Source organism: Mytilus galloprovincialis, chromosome 11 (genome assembly GCF_965363235.1).
Source record: "Mytilus galloprovincialis chromosome 11, xbMytGall1.hap1.1, whole genome shotgun sequence".
Classification (NCBI taxonomy): Eukaryota; Metazoa; Mollusca; class Bivalvia; order Mytilida; family Mytilidae; genus Mytilus; species Mytilus galloprovincialis.
This window is the reverse complement of record NC_134848.1, coordinates 81,171,125-81,195,967: the sequence shown is the minus strand read 5'-3', so window position 1 is coordinate 81,195,967 and position 24,843 is coordinate 81,171,125. Positions and strand designations below refer to the sequence as shown.

Here is a 24,843-nt window from a genome sequence, read left to right as displayed (position 1 = left end):
CTCAATTTTTAGCTTCTCTAATTGATGTCTCAATTTTTAGCTTCTCTAATCAACGTCCGTTTTAGACACAAACTACACTATTAAACTGAACGATATCAGATGAAATCTGAACACTTTTAACATACAAAATGTAGCCTGTGCATGACAATGAAATCTATTTAAAAGAAATTTAAATGTATAACCTTCTACTAGTATTCTTCTTTTTTTAAAGTATGCAAACAGGTTGGGATATCAATTTTTTAATTTTAGAGATTGCATAAAAATAAGATGTAATATAATTTCAAATGAGACAACTAATACTAACCACCAGAGTTCAAATAAAGTGAATATGACCAATAATTGTCTAATTTTAGGCAACCGTACGGCTTTCAACAATGATTAAAACCCATACCGTAGATTTCTGTTCTTGCTACTCTGCATTAAGATAGGTTTGGCACTTTGTGAATCAGGAACAAACATATATACTGACAGGACTTGACACTACCTAATTGTAGTCAATATTATCGTCAGGTCATAGTAAATAAATTACACGATATTGAAAGGGACATGTGTAAAATACACAATCGCTTTTATTTTGATAATTTCTAACAATATCAATAAATGCCATTAAAATGATGTAAATAGTTGAGACCAGTGTATCAGGAAGTTTAGGATTTTATCAATTTTATACTGAATTAAGCCCATCAGATTCATTTCCCATTAGATATACTGTTACCAGCATGAATGGTTTATTACATATAAACATATATATAGAGAATATCATATGGCTTTTTCAATATCGCATCCGTATCAACCCGAGACACCAATATAATCCCAAGAGCTCTGCACATACAATTTATCTGTATTTACTTCAAAGTATATAATAAATATATATATTCGATGTATATCCTTTTCATATAATTTTATATAAAAGTGGGATGACCTTCAATATAATATTCTGACGTCAAATTAACTAGTACTTTCTCCTTGTTATATGAATATTTAACTTATATTGTATAAGAAGTTTTAGTTTTATCAATGAAGATTATTGTTTTTAGGAGAAGTTTAAGTTTTATGAATGAGTAAGTCTGGATCACAGAAACGTTTTGTTGCATGTACAACTCACATGCTTGAATATACATCACATTTACTATAATTTTCAATAATTTTCCTTCACAGAAATCTTCACCATTATAACTACCTTACACAAGTTTAGATACATTCTTCAATCATACAATCATTTTAATTTGTTCATTTCTTACTTCTTATTACTGATACAGTTATATTTTGTTATCAAGATTTATTTTCAGGCACCATATGAGAAGCAGACATGAAAGACTCATTCATGTTTGATATTTTTTTGCTGTTTTTTTGTTGTTGGATCATTCAAGTTTTTGAAATTTTGTAAACTTGACTCTAATGGAATGCAACAGCTCATTGGCAATAACACCAGATCTTCTTATTTTCGTGTTACATTTGTATTGGTTTTAGTTTTCACAAATCCTAAGATTGTCAGAGTTATCTATCTTACTTAAGTCTACTTTAACATTTCAGGGTACAAGAGTTATCCTTCTTACTTAAGTTAACTTTGACATTTTAGTGTACATGAGTTATCTTTCTTACTTAAGTTTATTTTGACATTTCAGTGTACATATTCCATTGGTGTCCTTTAAACTGTAGGTTTACATCTTTGGTTTTACAGGTTTCAGGGCAAAGCACTCATAGCCTTTTTCATATTACCGACTTTTTCTTTGATTCAGGAGTTTTTAATTTTGACAGGTGTAGCATTTCTGTAATAGGATGGACAGTCTGGTTCTTGGTCAAGTGGAAGCAACTCAAGAAATAAAATAATGCTTACAATTATTTCAATTTGATGAAAAAAATAAATATTTTTTGTTTTCTGTACACAATAAAATATAATTAAACAAGCAATTGTTTCCGTACAATGTATAAAGATTTTCCTTCTGTTTTGTGCTCTACCTTGACTGAGTACCAGTTTGTCATACCACAGAACAGATACCTTATCAAAAAATTATTTCTCCACAATTTAAAGTCAGTAATATGAATATTGCCTAATGAACAATTTTGACTGAATAAATATACCCCATATATATATTTTTTATTGTTCTATGGAGGTGCTTGTTTCAGTTTTTTGAGAAAACACATGACACAAGTTTAAATGCACCTGTTAAATTTTAGTTGGAAATTTATTATTGTTCAAGATAATATAATTTCAGGTTTAGGACTATTTTTTAGGTGTAAGTTTACATGATTGTATGAGTGGTTTGGTTGGTGGTAGGTGTTCACAGACTTACCTCCCTTTATAGGACATTTTAAGTTATGTGTGCAATGATTTAATATTTGTTTTAATCTGATTTTACCTAATTGCTAATTGACAACTTTCTAGGCCCTGATGATGTATAATGTAGAATTTTCTGTCTCTTTTATTCTGATTTTTCACCTACTCAATTTTGATAATAATAATTTTAGATGTGATTATTTTTTATGCTTTTATCTTTATTTAAAAACCTTAAAACGTTCCTTATTTTAATTTAGCTTAATGACTATCACAATGGCAGGGCAAGATAGACAGGAGTTTTTAGATGTTCCTACCCTTTCATTGGAATTTTGTGTGTGGACGAAAAAAATATGCAATGCCTTTTTGGAACTCTCTGGAACCCCTCTTTAAAATTTTCTATTTTTACAATTGCTTCACTTTATTTTTTAGTAGTTATTCACTAATTTTCTAGTTTTGTTGATACATTTGAATTTTCTTGCCGATTTTTTTTGTACTTAACATAACATGCGTACATACCAGATTTTGTATTTACTGGTTGCTGGAATGTTTATAATCAAACACATTACCCTAGTCTATAGCTAAATAGCATTTGTTGACATTAAAATTGAATGGACAGGATAAGATAAGTGGCATTTTCAAGATTTTACTGTTTTCTCAAAATTGATTATTCTTGTTTTTTTCTGTACACCTTTGTTTGTACATGAGATAAGGTGCACATACTGGTTTCATCATCAGTGGCTTTGAACATGATGAGTATAATGACAAGTTGTGTCAGGATCGCTACCCAATAAAGAGCATCTGCTTTTGCAAACAGCATACCAGATGAAATATTTCTCCCTAAGAATTATGAATTTTTGCTTCAACAACGCATCACAGAGACAATTGTAGACTTTTGTAATTTTCAACATGTTTAAGGATGTTTTTGATTTTTTTGCCAGATTTTCAGAATCCTCTGGTTTTATCCATGTCTATTGTCAATAAAAAAAATTGTCCACTAACCCCTACTTTTCTTTTCATAATTTTATTACATAAAGTTTAAAAAGCCATATTTCAAAATTTTATAAAATTCTTGTTATTTTTTTATAGTTTTTGAAACAAATAAGGTGCCAATGTTAAAAATGAAAAATCTAGAGAGAATTATTTCCCGCCAAAGGAGTAGGGGCATTAAAGCCTGATTTTGGCCCAAGAAAATAAAATGTTTGATAACTTTTACAAATTGGTACATAATCTTTAGAAATGCATCGGGCCAAGAAATATAAATGAAAAACATTAAGATTCTTATGTGATGACGTCACAATTACGTCATAAAAGGTACTGTTTTCACTAAAACGACGAAAATTCAGAATTTATGCAGTTTTCTATCTTTATTTCTGTTGTGGAAACATCGTGCGCAGCCAAGAAACAACAACATAATTTAACTGAAGCTTTATTATTACTATTGACAAAATCTTACCAAATATAAAGTTGTTTCTTGGGTGCGCACATACTTTTCCAATCGAAAATATACTTAAAAATTTGATGAAAAACAAGGAAAATCACAAAATTTTACAAAATATGCAAATAAAGGCATGATTTGTTGCCATGGTAACTTGTTCAATGTCCAAAATTATTTTGTTTTTCTGAATACCTTTTACCTGAGATACTTTTCAGTAATTTTAAAATATGTATGATAACTTTTAAATTTGCAGTAATTTTTGGGCCAAATAAGGGTCTTATTGCCCCTACTCCTTTTCAATGGCTTATATCTCGAAAACTAGCACACGGACTCGCCATTTTTTTCTACTTTTTTAGATTCTTTGTTTACATACTATCAATTCATAGTAGTCTTATAAAAAGCTTGTTATTTTTTGACAGAGTAGCAAACATGTTTAAGAAATTTAAGGAAATAGTTAAGTCATAATTTTATCAAAAACTACTGAGCAAATTGACTTTACAATCTGGGTTTCAAATACATTAATTTACAAGGGGAGGTATGCAGTCATTCTTGTATTGATTCTATTATCCATAGACAGCAACCAAACAACTCTTGTACATAAAAGACAACCTTGTAAATATTGAAAAAGAGCATGCTAATGCTTCTACAAGGCAACACTCACATCAGCAAATTGGAAAGGGATTAATATAAATTGAAATAACTTGTTTCCCAATCCACTTTAAATAAATATGTTTAATATAAACAGAACAAAAATTTTCAGTAAAATTTTATGATGTCTATTGATTTTTGAACCATCCAAATGCAGATGATTCCAATTTGAACAATACAAATATATTACTTCAATAGTCCATGAACAAATGATCTGTAATTTTATATTAATGCTACACTATATCATTAACGTGCTTGTCAATATGAGAGAGAGTAAATTTGAATTTCTTTCTTTTGCTAATCAACAAAATTACAACTTATTTTTATTAAATTTATTAAACATTTATATAATGATTAGTTTTCATAATGCTAATTTTGATGGAAATATCTTTTCTTATATTGTAAAGAATATAACATTGATATTTTTGTATGAATTAAGTTTTAAGAAACTTTTGCTAATATTTACTTGATTTAGATGGATTGTACACTTTGTGTAATCTGACTATGATGATTTTTACAGGGGAAAAAAGAAGTTAGAGAAAGCTTTAGAGAAGGCAAAGGAAGACCTGGGTTCTCTGTCTGAAAAACTCCATAACTTACAATTAGGTGAGTCCTGATTTGTTAGCGCCTGAGCTCTTTCTGAAAATCTTAATTACTTACAATTAGATGAGTCTGAAATCTTCAGAGCCTGAACTCTCTGAAAAACTCTATAACTTACAGTTAGGTGAGTCCGAAATCTTCAGAGCCTGAACTCTCTGAAAAACTCCATAACTTACAGTTAGGTGAGTCCGAAATCTTCAGAGCCTGAACTCTCTGAAAAACTCTATAACTTACAGCTAGGTGAGTCTGCAATCTATAGAGCTAGAAGTCTGTCAGAAAACTCTAACATACAGTTAGGTGAGTCCGAAATCTTCAGAGCCAGAACTCTCTGAAAAGCTCCATAACTTACAGTTAGGTGAGTCCGAAATCTTCAGAGCCAGAACTCTCTGAAAAGCTCCATAACTTATAGCTAGGTGAGCCTGGAAGAAATAATCAAAGTTCAGCGCTCTGTATTTAAGCATTTTATTAGGTGATTTTAGAAGTTTTTTCAAAATGGATGAATACTCCATAAAATTAAGAATTTAGCCTTTGTATATATTTGTTTAGGGGCCAGCTGAAGGACGCCTCTTGGTGCGGGAATTTCTCGCTACATTGAAGACCTGTTGATGACCTTCTGCTGTTGTTTTTAGCTCACCTGGCCTAAAAGGCCATGTGAGCTTTTCTCATCACTTGGTGTCCGTCGTCGTCGTCGTCTGTCGTTGTTAACAATTTTTCAAACATCTTCTCCTCTGAAACTACTGAATAGATTTGAATGAAACTTAAAATGATTGTTCCTTAGATTATCCTGCACAAAGTGTGTGCTTCGATTTTTGATCCGTCAAAAAACATGGCCGCCGTTACTTAAAATAGAACATAGGGGTCAAATGCAGTTTTTGGCTTATATCTCAAAAACGGAAGCATTTAGAGCAAATCTGACATGGGGGTAAAAATGTTCATTAGGTCAAGATCTATCAGCCCAGAAATTTTCAGATGAATCAAACAAACCATTGTTGGGTTGCTGCCACTTAATTGGTAATTTTAAGGAAATTTTGCAGTTTTTGGTCATTATCTTGAATATTATTATAGATGAAGATAGACTGTAAACAGCAAAAATGATCAGCAAAGTAAGATCTACAAATAGGTTAATATGACCAAAATTGTCAATTGACCCCTTAAGGGGTAAATGTCCTTTAATGACAATTTTTCACAATTTGTTCATCATATTTGCTAACTTTAAAAAATCTTCTCCTCTGAAACTACTGAATGGATTTGGATGAAACTTAGCATGATAGTTCCTTAGATTATCCTGCACAAAGTGTGTGCTTCGATTTTTGATCCGTCAAAAAACATGGCCGCCCTTACTTTAAATAGAACATAGGGGTCAAATGCAGTTTTTGGCTTATATCTCAAAAACGAAAGCATTTAGAGCAAATCTGACATGGGGTAAAAATGTTCATTAGGTCAAGATCTATCAGCCCTGAAATTTTCAGACGAATCAAACAAACCATTGTTGGGTTGCTGCCACTTAATTGGTAATTTTAAGGAAATTTTGCAGTTTTTGGTCATTATCTTGAATATCATTATAGATAAAGATAAACTGTAAACAGCAAAAATGATCAGCAAAGTAAGATCTACAAATAGGTTAATATGACCAAAATTGTCAATTGACCTCATTTTCACAGTCCATTGCTAAGTTTTAAGTGTTTGTGTTTTGGTCTCATTTTCTTTATTTATAAACAGTAAGTCATATATATTTGTAATATTGAAGAATTGTTAGCTGTACATGTTTGCCTGGCATGGTTCAATATGTTCAATAAGGCATTGTTTACCAGGTGAGCGATTCAGGCTCTTGAGAGCCTCTTGTTTTCTATGGTCGGGTTGTTGTCTCTTTGACACATTCATCATTTCCATTCTCAATTTTATTTGAGGTTGTCAATGATCTATCTTAAAAACATCCAAAATTTACATTTTAATTTAGAAAGCTTAATGTTTGAAAAAAATTGAATCCATACCATATATCTATTCTTTAGCACAGAACCCCAAATAGATATAGTCTATTTTTTGGGCATTTTTGCAATTATGCATGTGAGAAGGCCAAAGTCATGTTTGGAAAAATATAATTTACAAGAAGCTTAAAAATAATCAGATATGTCTGCAAAAAGTTAAAGAAAAGATCAGAGCTCAGTCTAAAGAACTGTCTTTTTTATTAAATTGAAACATCTGTATATGTTTGTGGATTATACTCACCAATAAAAACTGACAGCCATGAAATACCACAGTAGTGTTGACAGTGGCGTTAAACACTAATCAATGATCATTGTGGATTATGCCTTTCTCCCTCTCCATTTCAAAACCAGACATAATCTATTAATATTGCATTTGGCAATTTTCTGTTTTATTTTTTTCAGATTTGGAAGACAAAGAATCCAAATACCAGGATCTATTAAAAATGTTAGAGAATAAAAATCTGGAAACTCAAAAGTATAAAACTGCAGCAGAGATCGCTAAGGTAACAGAGTAAACTGGTACTAGGTAATAATGAGTTGTCAAGGTAACAGAGTAACCTGGTATTAGGTAATAATGAGTTGTCAAGGTAATAGAGTAGTCTGGTACTGGGTAATAATGAGTTGTCAAGGTAACAGAGTAGCCTGGTACTAAGTAATAATGAGTTATCAAGGTAACAGAGTAGCCTGGTACTAGGTAATAATGAGTTGCCAAGGTAATAGAGTAACATGGTAGTAGGTAATGATGAGTTGTCAAGGTAATAGAGTTACCTGGTACTAGGTAATGAGTTGCCAAGGTAATAGAGTAACCTTGTAGTAGGTAATAATGAGTTGTCAAGGTAATAGAGTAACCTGGTACTAGGTAATAATGAGTTGTCAAGGTAATAGAGTAACCTGGTCTTAGGTAATAATGAGTTGTCAAGGTAACGGAGTAACCTGGTACTAGGTAATAACGAGTTGCCAAGGTAATAGAGTAGCCTGGTCCTAGGTAATAATGAGTTGTCAAGGTAACAGAGTAGCCTGGTCTTAGGTAATAATGAGTTGTCAAGGTAATAGAGTAACCTGGTACTAGGTAATAATGAGTTGCCAAGGTAATAGAGTAACCTGGTACTAGGTAATAACGAGTTGCCAAGGTAATAGAGTAGCCTGGTCCTAGGTAATAATGAGTTGTCAAGGTAACAGAGTAGCCTGGTACTAGGTAATAATGAGTTGCCAAGGTAATAGAGTAGCCTGGTCCTAGGTAATAATGAGTTGTCAAGGTAACAGAGTAGCCTGGTACTAGGTAATAATGAGTTGCCAAGGTAATAGTGTAGCCTGGTCCTAGGTAATAATGAGTTGTCAAGGTAACAGAGTAGCCTGGTACTAGGTAATAACGAGTTGCCAAGGTAATAGAGTAGCCTGGTCCTAGGTAATAATGAGCTGTCAAGGTAACAGAGATGCTATTTTCTGGCTCATTATAGAAAAGATTTTCCATCCCATCAAATCCATACCATATATCTATTCCTTGGCACAAAGCCCAAAATAGAAATGCTCTAATATTTTGGTATCCAATTATTTATAGTCAAAGCATTTTTACATTATTTTTATAGACATTTTCACATGTTGTCATGTGTAACAGGTTATAAATACAGTTCTATATATACCCAGCAAAAGAAGTATTTTTCTAGTATAGCATAAGATTTATGCTTTCTCAGTGTAAAAGCACAGCTTACATATATTTCACATATTATACTTTTTACTTTATATACACATACAGTAGTCATGTAAAAAAAAGTAGATATTTATACAAATGTGTTTCTGAAGGCCATTATAAAAGTTTCTTCTCCCCCATGTTGTTTTTTCAAAGCCATTTTAAAGCTATTGTCTTTCTGCTTGCAGTTTACATACATAACATTTAATTTAATATTAATGTATAAGAAACAAACCTAATTTTTAGCATGGTGTGTGATTTCTTGTGTAGCTTTCTTTCTTGAATTAGAATTTTCAAATTGTGTGTTTATTCTTTATCTCATATTAATGTGCACTTATATTTCATATATATTTTCACTTTATACAAATATACATATATATGCTTTAATTGAGTAGATTTTCTTTTCAGGTTGAATTTTTTTTGAATAGAAATATATTTTGTGCTGTACTAACAAATTATGTTATATATTCTATAATGGCAACTTTAAAAAAAAAATCACTGAAAGAAAAAGTTTTACTTTATAAAATGATGGGCAGTTATTCTGTTAGTCCTATAAGTCTGTTTATTTGACCATATGGCAATGAACTGTGCTTACTTACTAGAGGAAATAGTTGACAGATTTTCATTTAACCTTTGTCATTATAATTTAACCTTTGCCATTATAATTTGACCTTTTCCATTACCATTTGACCTTTGGCATTATAATTTGACCTTCTCCATTATAATTTGACCTTTGCCATTATTATTTGACCTTTTACATTACCATTTGACCTTTGGCATTATAATTTGACCTTTGCCATTATTATTTGACCTTTGTTATTATAATTTAATCTTTGCCATTATCATTGAACCTTTGCGATTATCATTGGAACTTTGGCATTATCATTTGACCTTTGCCATTATAATTTGACCTTTGCCATTATTATTTGACCTTTGTTATTATAATTTGATCTTTGTCATTGGAACTTTAACATTATAATTTGGCCTTTGCCATTATCATTTAACCTTTGCGATATTATCATTGGAACTTTGCCATTATAATTTGACCTTTGCCATTATCATTTAACCTTTTCGATTATCATTTGACCTTTGCCATTATAGAATAAACAGATACAATATTTGAATCTTTTTCTGTAGCTGCTTTTCTTTTCATGCTTTTCTCTACTAACAGAAAAATGTGACGGAATTAGAGATTGACAATGCCGTAATGAAAGAGGACCTTGAGAAACGAAAGAATTTCATGAAAGATTTACAAAGAAAACTGAATAGAGCAGAAAATGAACTCTCCCAAAATGATATGTTGAAAGACATTCAAGCTAATCAAATATCTGATCAATATCAGGAGACACAGGTTTGTATTAAAGTTATCTCCCTTAAATACAAAAATTATTATCTCCCCTTTAATACAAAATTGTTATCTCTCCTTTAGAACAAAAATTATCATCTCCCCTTAAACACCAAACTATTTTCTCCGTTAAATGCAAAATTATTTAAGGAATGACTATAATATTTTTTCTGTCTATGAAGAAATAACATAAAAAATTTGGTGCACACTGAATAACCCGCGTAGTGGGTTATTTAACAGTGTGCACTACATTTTTTATTTTATTTCGAATAGACAGAAAAAAATATTACAGTCATTTCTTATAATTTAATTCTAAATTTCATTTTTGACTGTAGAAAACCATGAAAAAACATTGATGACGTCACAGTCACATGACTAAATTATGTCTATGGGCTGATAACAAAATAATGTCAGCCAATCAGAAGATGCGTTACATCCAAAATTAAATTATTAAGTCTTATGTTGAGTTTTTTGTTTCAAATTAAAAATCAATTAAGACCCTTGCATCATAGTTATTATCTCCCTTCCATTGGTGTTGGCAATTGATTGTCCCCTTTTAGATACCAAATATTCTCTGCCTTTCATACAAATTCATGATAACCTTTGCACTCAAATTACTGTCACTGTCTATATTAATATTATGATTCTCCAAATAAAGACCTTGAAATTGCAGTAAAACTTAATAATTTGAGTTGTCACCCTTTGAAGTGATAGGCTTGTATTTTATCCATTTAATGAGTGTAATCAGAGACATATATGTCTCTGGTGTAATGAAAGCTATTTTGTCAAATTTCATCTAATATTGAATTTTTGTTTTGCTTATCAAGTTCATATACTTATATGATTTGAAAATTATCTTTCTTCATTTACTTGTAATTTGCACTGTCTGCAAAAGTTATTTTTTTCATTCTCGCAGACAAATTTGGGAATTATTTTTCCATTTACAATTGTTGGTTTCAAGTAGCTAGTATAGAATGTGACATAGAGGAAATGTGATAGAAATTGTTTGATTGTCTTGCTGGATTCAGTTAATGGTTTTTTTGGGTAAAAGATTGCTTTCATGGAACCAGAACCCTTATATAAATGTGACTGGCTTGATAACTAAACTTTATCTTCCAGAATTAATCAGTACCCAATATAGTAAAGGGAGACAACTCAAATTATAAATACATGTATCAGCTAAATGCCATACAATGATGCTGTAAAACAAGTTATTTTCACAACTTTCACAAGAAGAAAAATAAAGTGAATATAAATCTTCATGAACATTTAAAACTTTGCAAATTGCAAAATTAAATCACTGTGAATTTGGCGAGAAAAAGCTAGACGGGAAATATAAGTTGGTTTACAGATTATTGAAAGTTCACATCAAAATGAAAGCAATATTTACCCTTCAGTGCTCTCAAGGCACTTTGATTAAGTTTAATGAAGGATGTGATTTCATGATAACATGTTATACATTTGTTAATGCTAGTCAATGGAGGCTCTCACTGCAAAGGTAAAGTATAAATTCTCCTAACCTAGAGCTTGCCCTAAAACATTGTGTAAAGTATAAATTCTCCTAACCTAGAGCTTGCCCTTAAACATTGCGTACAGATTTTCCTTACCAGAAAGTTATCATAAGACATTAGTTATGTACAGATTCTCCTAACTTAAAGCTTATCTTAAGGAACTAGTTAAGTACAAATTCTTCTAACTTAAAGCTTATCTAAAGATGTTAGTTAAGTACAGATTCTCCTAACTTAAAGCTTATCGTAACGCATTAGTCAAGTACAAATTCTCCTAATTAAAAGCTTATCTTAGGATGTTAGTTAGGTACAAATTCTCCTAATTTAAAGCTTGAAATATTACATGTTGTTGAGTACAGATTCTCCTAACTTAGAGCATAATATCCTTAATATTTGGTTAAGTACAGATTCTCCTAACTTGGAGCCAAGATCATTAATGTATAAATTATCTAAAGCCTGCCAGATAACCAAGATTTGAATATGAAAAAAAACCCCTCTAACCTAAACAATTTATTATAAGAATGTGTTTAATTTTAAAGTGACTAATTTTATAAAATTTATTTAGCTTTTGTTTTATTGTTGTGGCTCTAATGCAGTGACTGAATTCAGATTTCAAAAGATTGTGTATTACTAAAAATGCTTAAAGTGCATAGCTGAGGATTTGCTAAGATGCCATTTAAAATTTTTTTTTTTAAATACAGAATATTAAAAATGTGAGAAGAATTGAATTAAAAAAAGCCAATAACAAGCTTCATATCCGATACAAACTGCATGCTTGTATTACCTCCCTTTATCTATTTATTCTGCTTCATTAGGATTCTTTAAGGTAACGCATGGCTTATTCTGATGTCAAACTGAGGCTTCACTCATTAATTGGTCGGACATCAACTCTGCAACAAACATACCTGCCAACTTCTCAAAATGCCCATGGGGGTTCTACTGCAAGATGGCTGTCATAGTCCTAAAAAATCTTCAAAGGGGCCTTCAAATACATTTCAATGTTGTTTTTTGGCTTCTTCATGCTTTTATAAGCCTAAATTCATTGTAAATTAATTGTTTTGTTTAAAATTGTGGACAACATTGCTCTTTCAAAATTTCAATTTGGGAGCCTCCAGCATGGGGGAAATCCCTCACAAATAGTGACAGTTGGCAGGTATGAACAAAATTGATACCCATAAAGATAAATAAATCCACAATGATAACAGTCAAATGGTAGGTGCAAGTCCTGCCACCTTTTCTTCATGGAATGATTAAATATAAAATATATTTTCTAGTGTTGCAGAGCTTGTTGTAATAGTAACAAAGCCTCTGTCTGAGAATCAGACTTTTGCTCAGACTGTCTTGTCTGTCTATTTGTATATTACTCCACCTTTTCGTAACATTTCTATAATTATTGTAATTCTTTGTCATATATATAGTCAGAACAAACGTGTCGTAGATGTAGATTGCACCTAGTTATCTAAGGTAGAATTCTTTGTTTCAAAAATTCTAATAGGTATGTCTACCATGTAGTTGAGAAGAAAAATAAAATAAAGAAACTGAAGAGGACCAATGGCTGAAACGTCTTGAAAATTGTTTTATTTTAAGATAAAATTGTCAAACTAACCAATATAGGGGGGGGGGGGGGAGTAGGACCTTTATCGGGACTCCGGGATTGGGTGTTTTTAAGCTCGGGATTTCGGGATTGACCCTTTCGGGATCCGGGAAATCCTTTTTTTCTAATTTCGGACTTCAGGATTTAGATTTTTTAAATCGGGACCTCGGGATTTCGTGTTTTTAAGCCCGGGATTTCGGGATCAGGACCCCTTGTACCCCCCCCCCCCCCAATATAGAGAAAAGGTTACTAATTGTTGGTACTTGTTGTCAATCATCACAGTTTAATTTAATCTGTTTGATGTGTAGTGTAGACATACAAAGAACCCCACCCTAAAAAAAGATTAGATGATAACATCCTCCCCTCCAAAAAAATAAATAAAAAACAGTATAACAAGCAAAACAACATTTTGCACTAGCATCACTGACCAAAAAGAGAGGTAAAAAACGTAAGTATATACTGAAATGCCAGTGTTAAGTACAAATGTAAAAATACATATATTCTTGAAGCTTTGAATGCACAGAGTATATGTATTATTCTGGATTTATCTCAGGCTGATTTCGGGTAAAATTATAGGATAAACTTTTTTGTCTAAATACTTTCACTTGTTAAGTATATTTTGTAGTCGTTTAGGAAGAATATATTTATGCAAGCATTTATGTATAAATAGTTATTGGGTATACATAATTCAAACAGAAAACAGATATATTACTGCCAAAAAAAAACATGTGGTCACTCTGGCATTTGTCCTAATTCTTAAGATCTGTGGGTACAATATAGGGTGTTTTAAATTTTAAGAAATGCAAAGGATTGTCAGTTATTTCATATAAGCTGACAAAATGAGAACTAAACTGTGCAATTAGGAAATACATCCGAGAATACTATAATCTATACAAAATGATAGTCAAAATTGTAAAAAATGAAGATAAAGTCATTCCATTGGTTGACTTTCCATTGTTGAGGATGATGTTAACCAATCAAAATGATTTATAGTAACAAGATTTGATGTTCTTGATTTTCAGAAAAAGATACAGGAACTTCAGGAGACTGTTGATAAGAATAAATCTAAAACAGAAGAAGTTAAGAGGGGTAGGTTATTTAGATCTAAAACAGAAGAAGTTAAGAGGGGGTAGGTTATTTAGATCTAAAACAGAAGAAGTTAAGAGGGGTAGGTTATTTAAATCTAAAACAGAAGAAGTTAAGAGGGGTAGGTTATTTAAATCTAAAACAGAAGAAGTTAAGAGGGGTAGGTAATTTAAATCTAAAACAGAAGAAGTTAAGAGGGGTAGGTTATTTAGATCTAAAACAGAAGAAGTTAAGAGGGGTAGGTTATTTAAATCTAAAACAGAAGAAGTTAAGAGGGGTAGGTAATTTAAATCTAAAACAGAAGAAGTTAAGAGGGGTAGGTTATTTAGATCTAAAACAGAAGAAGTTAAGAGGGGTAGGTTATTTAGATCTAAAACAGAAGAAGTTAAGAGGGGTAGGTTATTTAGATCTAAAACAGAAGAAATTAAGAGGGTTAGGTTATTTAAATCTAAAACAGAAGAAGTTAAGAGGGGTGGGTTATTTAAATCTAAAACAGAAGAAGTTAAGAGGGGGTAGGTTATTTAAATCTAAAACAGAAGAAGTTAAGAGGGGTAGGTTATTTAAATCTAAAACAGAAGAAGTTAAGAGGGGTAGGTTATTTAAATCTAAAACAGAAGAAGTTAAGAGGGGGTAGGTTATTTAAATCTAAAACAGAAGAAGTTAAGAGGGGTAGGTTATTTAAATCTAAAACAGAAGAAGTTAAGAGGGGTAGGTTATTTAAATCTAAAACAGAAGAAGTTAAGAGGGGTAGGTTATTTAGATCTAAAACAGAAGAAGTTAAGAGGGGTAGGTTATTTAAATCTAAAACAGAAGAAGTTAAGAGGGGTGGGTTATTTAAATCTAAAACAGAAGAAGTGAAGAGGGTTAGGTTATTTAAATCTAAAACAGAAGAAGTTAAGAGGGGGTAGGTTATTTAAATCTAAAACAGAAGAAGTTAAGAGGGGTGGGTTATTTAAATCTAAAACAGAAGAAGTTAAGAGGGGGTGGGTTATTTAAATCTAAAACAGAAGAAGTTAAGAGGGGGTGGGTTATTTAAATCTAAAACAGAAGAAGTTAAGAGGGGGTAGGTTATTTAAATCTAAAACAGAAGAAGTTTAGATTGATTGATTGATTGTTGGTTGATTTACGCCGCATTAGCACAAAAAGGCTATATCGCGACGAAAGAAGTTTAGAGGGTTAGGTTATATAAAACATAGAAAATGAAAGTGTGAGTTTCAGGTTAAAGTTTTTGGTCAAGGTAGTTTTTGATGAAGCTTAAGTCCAATCATCTTGAAACTAAGTACACATGTTTCTTATGATATGATCTTTCTAATTTTAAAGCCAAATTAGACTTTTGACCCCAATTCCATGGTCCATTGAACATAGAAAATGAAAGTGCGAGTTTCAGGTTTAAGTTTTTGGTCAAGGTAGCTTTTAATAAAGTTAGTCCAATCAACTTGAAACTTAGTACAGATGTTCCCTATTGTATGATCTTTCTAATTTTAAAGCTAAATTAGATTTTTTACCCAATTTCACGGTCCATAGAACATGGAAAATGATAATGTGAGTGGGCATCCGTGTACTTTGGTAACATTCTTGTTCTTGGTTAAGTCTGTTTCGTAGAAACTATAACCAATAGGTCAACTATATTTAGTGTATTGAATGATTGTAAGGTGTATATATATGTCCTATTTGTTTATGTGACCTTGACCTCATTTTTTTTTATCGCGTTAAGTTTATGTGATAGTTGTAGTAAAGCTTCATATTTAGGACTATCAACATAATATGAATGGTTAGTAAAGAAGGCGAGACATTTCAGCAAGTGCACTCTTGTCTTCTTTATTGGCCTATGATTTTTTACCCTCTTGTACCTTTTTAGTTTAAAGCAAAATGAAATCTCACTATCATCATATTTTTTAAACTTGGCATTTCTGAATATTGTAAGGTGATTTTTCTGAACAAGATCCTTCTAAATTCTGAGTAATAACTACTGATAGTAAATTCTATAATAATAGGTAAAGCTTCTACTACAGGTGTACTGAGTTTGAGTTATTTATTTAATAGAAATAGAGAAGTTCCATGAGACACAGATTGTAGCCATAACTCAAGCTCATGCTGCTGAAGTAGACGCAATGAAGAATGAATATGAGGAAGAACTGAAGAAAGCCAAGGTAAGTTGTCTCCCCTGCTGTTTTTGATTATCTCCCCTTTTTTGTCATTTTGGTAATGTTAGTAAAAGGCTGTTTTGTTATGCATGTTGTAGTTATTTTTTATCTTTTGTCTGTATTAAATGTAAAAGTCAGTTGTGACATATTTGTTAGCATGATTTATATATTATTGGCTCTATGTAAAGTAATAGTCAAATTAGTTGTATATGTTTGCATGACTTGTCTCCCTTTGTATGTATGTAATGCTTTATTTACTGATGTCTAGATTATGTGCCCTTGTCTTTAATGTTAAGCTATTTTCCTATGTTTGATATGTAGATTTTCTTTCTACTCCTTATGTAAAGTTACAACCTATAAGTATTTAATTTTCTTAAATTAAGATTATTCTCTTTTATAAGTGAGAGATCGACTCCATTGTCTTGCTAATGATAGTTCTGATAAACTGTAGATTCATTATTATTTCATTGTATACCAATTTTTGTGGATTTCCTGGGTAAAGGAACAAATTAAGATGTTGAAAGAATAACAAATATTCTATAGGTTTATATGCACACTTTAGCAAAACTATTAAATTTGAAATCCACTAGAATGCCAGTTTTCCTTAATCCACAAATATTGGTACCCACGAAAAACAAATGAGTCAACAGTAGTTTTTTATATGTCCTTAATAGATGACAACAACACATCGGTGACCTCCCTTTACTGTTTTGTGACAGATATATATATATAAATATGTTATCTGTATTGATCTGTAATTATTTAAAAAATGTAAGCTGTCTATAGACAAGATGTAAAGCTCTTCACTCATTACCTAAGTACTTCAAGGAATAACCTATACATGTTCGTGGTGTCATGTTACCTGTAAAACACTTGTACAAAAGTAAATGTAAGTTCTTCACTGATTATGGTGTGGAAAAAATGTAAGTTCTTCACTGATTATGGCGTGGAAAAAATGTAAGTTCTTCACTGATTATGGTGTAGAAAAAATGTAAGTTCTTCACTGATTATGGCGTGGAAAAAATGTAAGTTCTTCACTGATTATGGCGTGGAAAAAATGTAAGTTCTTCACTGATTATGGCATAGAAAAAATGTAAGTTCTTCACTGAATATGGCGTGAAAAAATATGTAAGTTCTTCACTGATTATGGCGTGGAAAAAAAATGTAAGTTCTTCACTGATTATGGTGTGGAAAAAAAATGTAAGTTCTTCACTGATATTGTGGAAAAAATGTAAGTTCTTCACTGAATATAGCATGGAAAAAACTGTAAGTTCTTCACTGAATATGGTGTGGAAAAAATGTAAGTTCTTCACTGATTATGGTGTGGAAAAAATGTAAGTTCTTCACTGATTATGGCGTAGAAAAAATGTAAGTTCTTCACTGAATATGGCATGAAAAAAAATGTAAGTTCTTCACTGCATATGGTGTGGAAAAATATGTAAGTTCTTCACTGATTATGGCGTGGAAAAAAATGTAAGTTCTTCACTTATTATGGCGTGGAAAAAAATGTAAGTTCTTCACTGATTATGGCGTGGAAAAAAATGTAAGTTCAAATGTAAGTTCTTCACTGATTATGGCGTGGAAAAAAATGTAAGTTCAAATGTAAGTTCTTCACTGATTATGGCGTGGAAAAAATGTTAAGTTCTACACTGATTATGGTGTGGAAAAATAAGTTCTTCACTGATTATGGCGTGAAAAAAATGTAAGTTCTTCACTGATTATGGCGTAGAAAAAATGTTAAGTTCTTCACTGAATATGGCATAAAAAAAAATGTAAGTTCTTCACTGATTATGGCGTGGAAAAAATGTAAGTTCTAAACTGAATATGGCGTAGAAAAAATGTAAGTTCTTCACTGATTATGGTGTGGAAAAAAATGTAAGTTCTTCACTGATTATGGCGTTGAAAAAAATGTAAATTCTTCACTGATTATGGCGTGGAAAAAATGTAAGTTCTTCACTGAATATGGCGTGGAAAAAATGTAAGTTATTCACTGATTATGGCGGGAAAAAAATGTAAGTTCTTCACTGATTATGGCGTGGAAAAAATGTAAGTTCTTCACTGATTATGGCGTGGAAAAAATGTAAGTTCTTCACTGATTATGGCGTAGAAAAAATGTAAGTTCTTCACAGAAAATGATGTGGAAACAAATGTTAGTTCTTCACTGAAAATGTGGAAAAATTGCAAGTTCTTCACTGAAAATTATGTGGAAAAAAATGTGAGTTCTTCACTGAATATGGCATGGAAAAAAAATGTTAGTTCTTCACTGAATATGGTGTGGAAAAATATAAGTTCTGCACTGAATATGACTTGAAAAAAATTAATTTCTTTACTGATTATGGCGTGGAAAATAATGTAAGTTCTTCACTGAATATAGCATGGAAAATAATGTAAGTTCTTCACTGAATATAGCATGGAAAATAATGTAAGTTCTTCACTGAATATAGCGTGGAACAAAATGTAATTTCTCCACTCATAATGGCGTGAAAAAAAATGTAAGTTCTTCACTGAATATGGCGTGGAACAATTTAATATAAGTTCTTCACTGGATATTGCGTGGAAAAAATGTAAAGTTCTTCACTGAATATGGCGTAGAAAAAATGTAATTTCTTCACTGGATATGGCGTGAAAAAATGTAAGTTCTCAACTGAATTATGGCGTAGAAAAAATGTAGGTTCTTCACTGAATTTTCAACAATTTGAGTTCATGATTAAAGTATTGATGCCATAACCAAACAACCAAACACAGTTATAAAATAATGATAGTAAAAAGAAATAAATATTATATTACATATATTGAGATGCACAATTTGAATCCCATAAGTTTTTTTTTTATAAAATAAAATATAATATTAAAACTAGTTTACCTTCAATTTGAATTTATTTGGTTGTGGGCACATCACATCAGATGAGATCAGATCAGATAGACATATTTTAGTTTTCAAATGTATTTGATTGATTTATTGATTATATAATTGCTTCATGAATTTGATGTTCAATATAATATCAAAATATACAAATCATTTACATAAGAAGTGGTTTTGAATTCCTCTATTTAATTGCAGTCCATCTTTTATAATGTTTATTTGGAATTCAAACCCAGGAGGTCTGTTTTAAATCTTTAATTGATAGAAATTCTCACTAAATCACTTGAAATGAACATCTTTATGTAAACATGCTACTTTCATTTTTAAACTGAAAGTAAACAATCTACTTCATATTTTGTTTAAGATTTGTTAAAAGTTTAAGATTTGACACTTCTGTGTCATTACAGATTTGTTGAAGAACTTTGATAAAGTGGAACTCTTTATGTCTCAAAATAAATAGAGATTAACAATGATTGACAAGGATTTCGTTATGTAAGCACGATATGGAAGAGAGATTTAATCATCTTTCAAATTGTCTATTTTGAAATACATGTAGTAAGAATATATAAAGTATAGAATTATAAATAAGGGAAGGGAAAAGGGGGGTGTGTGTCTCATCTTGAATCCTAAAGAACATAAAACATAAATGCATAATCCAAAGTCCTGTAAAATAAATAGTCTGTTCTCTCATTACAACACAAATAAATAGTCTGTTCTCTCATCAATACAAATAAATAGTCTGTTCTCTCATCACTATACAAATAAATAGTCTGTTCTCTCATCACAACACAAATGAATAGTCTGTTCTCTCATCACAACACAAATAAATAGTCTGTTCTCTCATCACAATACAAATAAATAGTCTGTTCTCTCATCACAACACAAATAAATAGTCTGTTCTCTCATCACAATACAAATAAATAGTCTGTTCTCTCATCACAACACAAATAAATAGTCTGTTCTCTCATCACAATACAAATGAATAGTCTGTTCTCTCATCACTATACAAATGAATAGTCTGTTCTCTCATCACAATACAAATAAATAGTCTGTTCTCTCATCACAACTCAAATAAATAGTCTGTTCTCTCATCACAATACAAATGAATAGTCTGTTCTCTCATCACAACACAAATGAATAGTCTGTTCTCTCATCACAACACAAATGAATAGTCTGTTCTCTCATCACAATACAAATAAATAGTCTGTTCTCTCATCACAATACAAATAAATAGTCTGTTCTCTCATCACAACTCAAATGAATAGTCTGTTCTCTCATCGCAATACAAATGAATAGTCTGTTCTCTCATCGCAACACAAATAAATAGTCTGTTCTCTCATCACAACACAAATGAATAGTCTGTTCTCTCATCACAACACAAATGAATAGTCTGTTCTCTCATCACAATACAAATAAATAGTCTGTTCTCTCATCACAATACAAATAAATAGTCTGTTCTCTCATCACAACTCAAATAAATAGTCTGTTCTCTCATCACAATACAAATAAATAGTCTGTTCTCTCATCACAACACAAATGAATAGTCTGTTCTCTCATCACAATACAAATGAATAGTCTCTTCTCTCATCACAACACAAATAAATAGTCTGTTCTCTCATCACTATACAAATAAATAGTCTGTTCTCTCATCACAACACAAATAAATAGTCTGTTCTCTCATCACAATACAAATAAATAGTCTGTTCTCTCATCACAACACAAATAAATAGTCTCTTCTCTCATCACAATACAAATAAATAGTCTGTTCTCTCATCACAACACAAATAAATAGTCTGTTCTCTCATCACAATACAAATAAATAGTCTGTTCTCTCATCACAACACAAATAAATAGTCTGTTCTCTCATCAATACAAATAAATAGTCTGTTCTCTCATCACAACTCAAATGAATAGTCTGTTCTCTCATCACAATACAAATGAATAGTCTGTTCTCTCATCACAACACAAATAAATAGTCTGTTCTCTCATCACAATACAAATGAATAGTCTGTTCTCTCATCGCAACACAAATAAATAGTCTGTTCTCTCATCACAATACAAATAAATAGTCTGTTCTCTCATCACAACACAAATAAATAGTCTGTTCTCTCATCACAATACAAATAAATAGTCTGTTCTCTCATCACAACACAAATAAATAGTCTGTTCTCTCATCACAACACAAATAAATAGTCTGTTCTCTCATCACAATACAAATGAATCACAATACAAATAAATAGTCTGTTCTCTCATCACAATACAAATAAATAGTCTGTTCTCTCATCACAACACAAATAAATAGTCTGTTCTCTCATCACAACACAAATAAATAGTCTGTTCTCTCATCACAACACAAATAAATAGTCTGTTCTCTCATCACAATACAAATGAATAGTCTGTTCTCTCATCACAACACAAATAAATAGTCTGTTCTCTCATCACAACACAAATAAATAGTCTGTTCTCTCATCACAACACAAATGAATAGTCTGTTCTCTCATCACAACACAAATGAATAGTCTGTTCTCTCATCACAACACAAATAAATAGTCTGTTCTCTCATCACAACACAAATAAATAGTCTGTTCTCTCATCAATACAAATAAATAGTCTGTTCTCTCATCACTATACAAATAAATAGTCTGTTCTCTCATCACAACACAAATGAATAGTCTGTTCTCTCATCACAACACAAATAAATAGTCTGTTCTCTCATCACAATACAAATAAATAGTCTGTTCTCTCATTACAACACAAATAAATAGTCTGTTCTCTCATCAATACAAATAAATAGTCTGTTCTCTCATCACTATACAAATAAATAGTCTGTTCTCTCATCACAACACAAATGAATAGTCTGTTCTCTCATCACAACACAAATAAATAGTCTGTTCTCTCATCACAATACAAATAAATAGTCTGTTCTCTCATCACAACACAAATAAATAGTCTGTTCTCTCATCACAATACAAATAAATAGTCTGTTCTCTCATCACAACACAAATGAATAGTCTGTTCTCTCATCACAACACAAATAAATAGTCTGTTCTCTCATCACAATACAAATAAATAGTCTGTTCTCTCATCACAACACAAATAAATAGTCTGTTCTCTCATCACAATACAAATAAATAGTCTGTTCTCTCATCACAACACAAATAAATAGTCTGTTCTCTCATCACAATACAAATAAATAGTCTGTTCTCTCATCACAATACAAATGAATAGTCTCTTCTCTCATCACAATACAAATGAATAGTCTCTTCTCTCATCACAACACAAATAAATAGTCTGTTCTCTCATCACAATACAAATAAATAGTCTGTTCTCTCATCACAATACAAATGAATAGTCTGTTCTCTCATCACAACACAAATGAATAGTCTGTTCTCTCATCACAACACAAATGAATAGTCTGTTCTCTCATCACAATACAAATAAATAGTCTGTTCTCTCATCACAACTCAAATAAATAGTCTGTTCTCTCATCACAACACAAATAAATAGTCTGTTCTCTCATCACAATACAAATGAATAGTCTGTTCTCTCATCACAACACAAATAAATAGTCTGTTCTCTCATCACAACACAAATGAATAGTCTGTTCTCTCATCACAACACAAATAAATAGTCTGTTCTCTCATCACAACACAAATAAATAGTCTGTTCTCTCATCACAACACAAATAAATAGTCTGTTCTCTCATCACAATACAAATAAATAGTCTGTTCTCTCATCACAACTCAAATGAATAGTCTGTTCTCTCATCACAACACAAATGAATAGTCTGTTCTCTCATCACAACACAAATGAATAGTCTGTTCTCTCATCACAATACAAATAAATAGTCTGTTCTCTCATCACAATACAAATAAATAGTCTGTTCTCTCATCACAATACAAATAAATAGTCTGTTCTCTCATCACAACTCAAATAAATAGTCTGTTCTCTCATCACAATACAAATAAATAGTCTGTTCTCTCATCACAACTCAAATAAATAGTCTGTTCTCTCATCACAACTCAAATAAATAGTCTGTTCTCTCATCACAATACAAATAAATAGTCTGTTCTCTCATCACAACACCAATGAATAGTCTGTTCTCTCATCACAATACAAATACATAGTCTGGTCTCTCATCACAACACAAATAAATAGTCTGTTCTCTCATCACAATACAAATGAATAGTCTGTTCTCTCATCACAACACAAATAAATAGTCTGTTCTCTCATCACAACACAAATAAATAGTCTCTTCTCTCATCACAATACAAATGAATAGTCTGTTCTCTCATCACAATACAAATAAATAGTCTGTTCTCTCATCACAATACAAATACATAGTCTGGTCTCTCATCACAACACAAATAAATAGTCTGTTCTCTCATCACAATACAAATACATAGTCTGGTCTCTCATCACAACACAAATAAATAGTCTGTTCTCTCATCACAACACAAATAAATAGTCTGTTCTCTCATCACAATACAAATAAATAGTCTGTTCTCTCATCACAATACAAATAAATAGTCTGTTCTCTCATCACAACACAAATAAATAGTCTGTTCTCTCATCACAATACAAATAAATAGTCTGTTCTCTCATCACAACACAAATAAATAGTCTGTTCTCTCATCACAATACAAATAAATAGTCTGTTCTCTCATCACTATACAAATGAATAGTCTGTTCTCTCATCACAATACAAATAAATAGTCTGTTCTCTCATCACAACACAAATAAATAGTCTGTTCTCTCATCACAATACAAATAAATAGTCTGTTCTCTCATCACAACACAAATAAATAGTCTGTTCTCTCATCACAATACAAATGAATAGTCTGTTCTCTCATCACTATACAAATGAATAGTCTGTTCTCTCATCACAATACAAATAAATAGTCTGTTCTCTCATCACAACTCAAATAAATAGTCTGTTCTCTCATCACAATACAAATGAATAGTCTGTTCTCTCATCACAACACAAATGAATAGTCTGTTCTCTCATCACAACACAAATGAATAGTCTGTTCTCTCATCACAATACAAATAAATAGTCTGTTCTCTCATCACAATACAAATAAATAGTCTGTTCTCTCATCACAACTCAAATGAATAGTCTGTTCTCTCATCACAATACAAATGAATAGTCTGTTCTCTCATTGCAACACAAATAAATAGTCTGTTCTCTCATCACAACACCAATGAATAGTCTGTTCTCTCATCACAACACAAATGAATAGTCTGTTCTCTCATCACAATACAAATAAATAGTCTGTTCTCTCATCACAATACAAATAAATAGTCTGTTCTCTCATCACAACTCAAATAAATAGTCTGTTCTCTCATCACAATACAAATAAATAGTCTGTTCTCTCATCACAACACAAATAAATAGTCTGTTCTCTCATCACAATACAAATGAATAGTCTCTTCTCTCATCACAACACAAATAAATAGTCTGTTCTCTCATCACTATACAAATAAATAGTCTGTTCTCTCATCACAACACAAATAAATAGTCTGTTCTCTCATCACAATACAAATAAATAGTCTGTTCTCTCATCACAACACAAATAAATAGTCTCTTCTCTCATCACAACACAAATAAATAGTCTGTTCTCTCATCACAATACAAATAAATAGTCTGTTCTCTCATCACAACACAAA

At 31.2% G+C, this 24,843-nt stretch overlaps 1 protein-coding gene across 3 annotated transcripts in view; it reads left to right on the top strand.

Annotated features, from left to right (window-relative positions):
- LOC143052885 (uncharacterized) overlaps window positions 1-24,843 on the top strand; it is a 146,043-nt gene that overhangs the window by 18,131 nt on the left and 103,069 nt on the right. For 2 of the 3 annotated variants that reach the window (XM_076226034.1, XM_076226033.1), the window contains 6 exons: window positions 4,882-4,967; window positions 7,349-7,449; window positions 9,805-9,984; window positions 11,453-11,476; window positions 14,103-14,169; window positions 16,210-16,316. In XM_076226034.1, the coding sequence (XP_076082149.1) occupies window positions 4,882-4,967; window positions 7,349-7,449; window positions 9,805-9,984; window positions 11,453-11,476; window positions 14,103-14,169; window positions 16,210-16,316 (565 nt within the window). Of the gene's footprint in view, window positions 1-1,625; window positions 1,656-4,881; window positions 4,968-7,348; window positions 7,450-9,804; window positions 9,985-11,452; window positions 11,477-14,102; window positions 14,170-16,209; window positions 16,317-24,843 lie in introns of all 3 variants that reach the window. The other variant, XM_076226032.1, reaches the window with a different exon arrangement.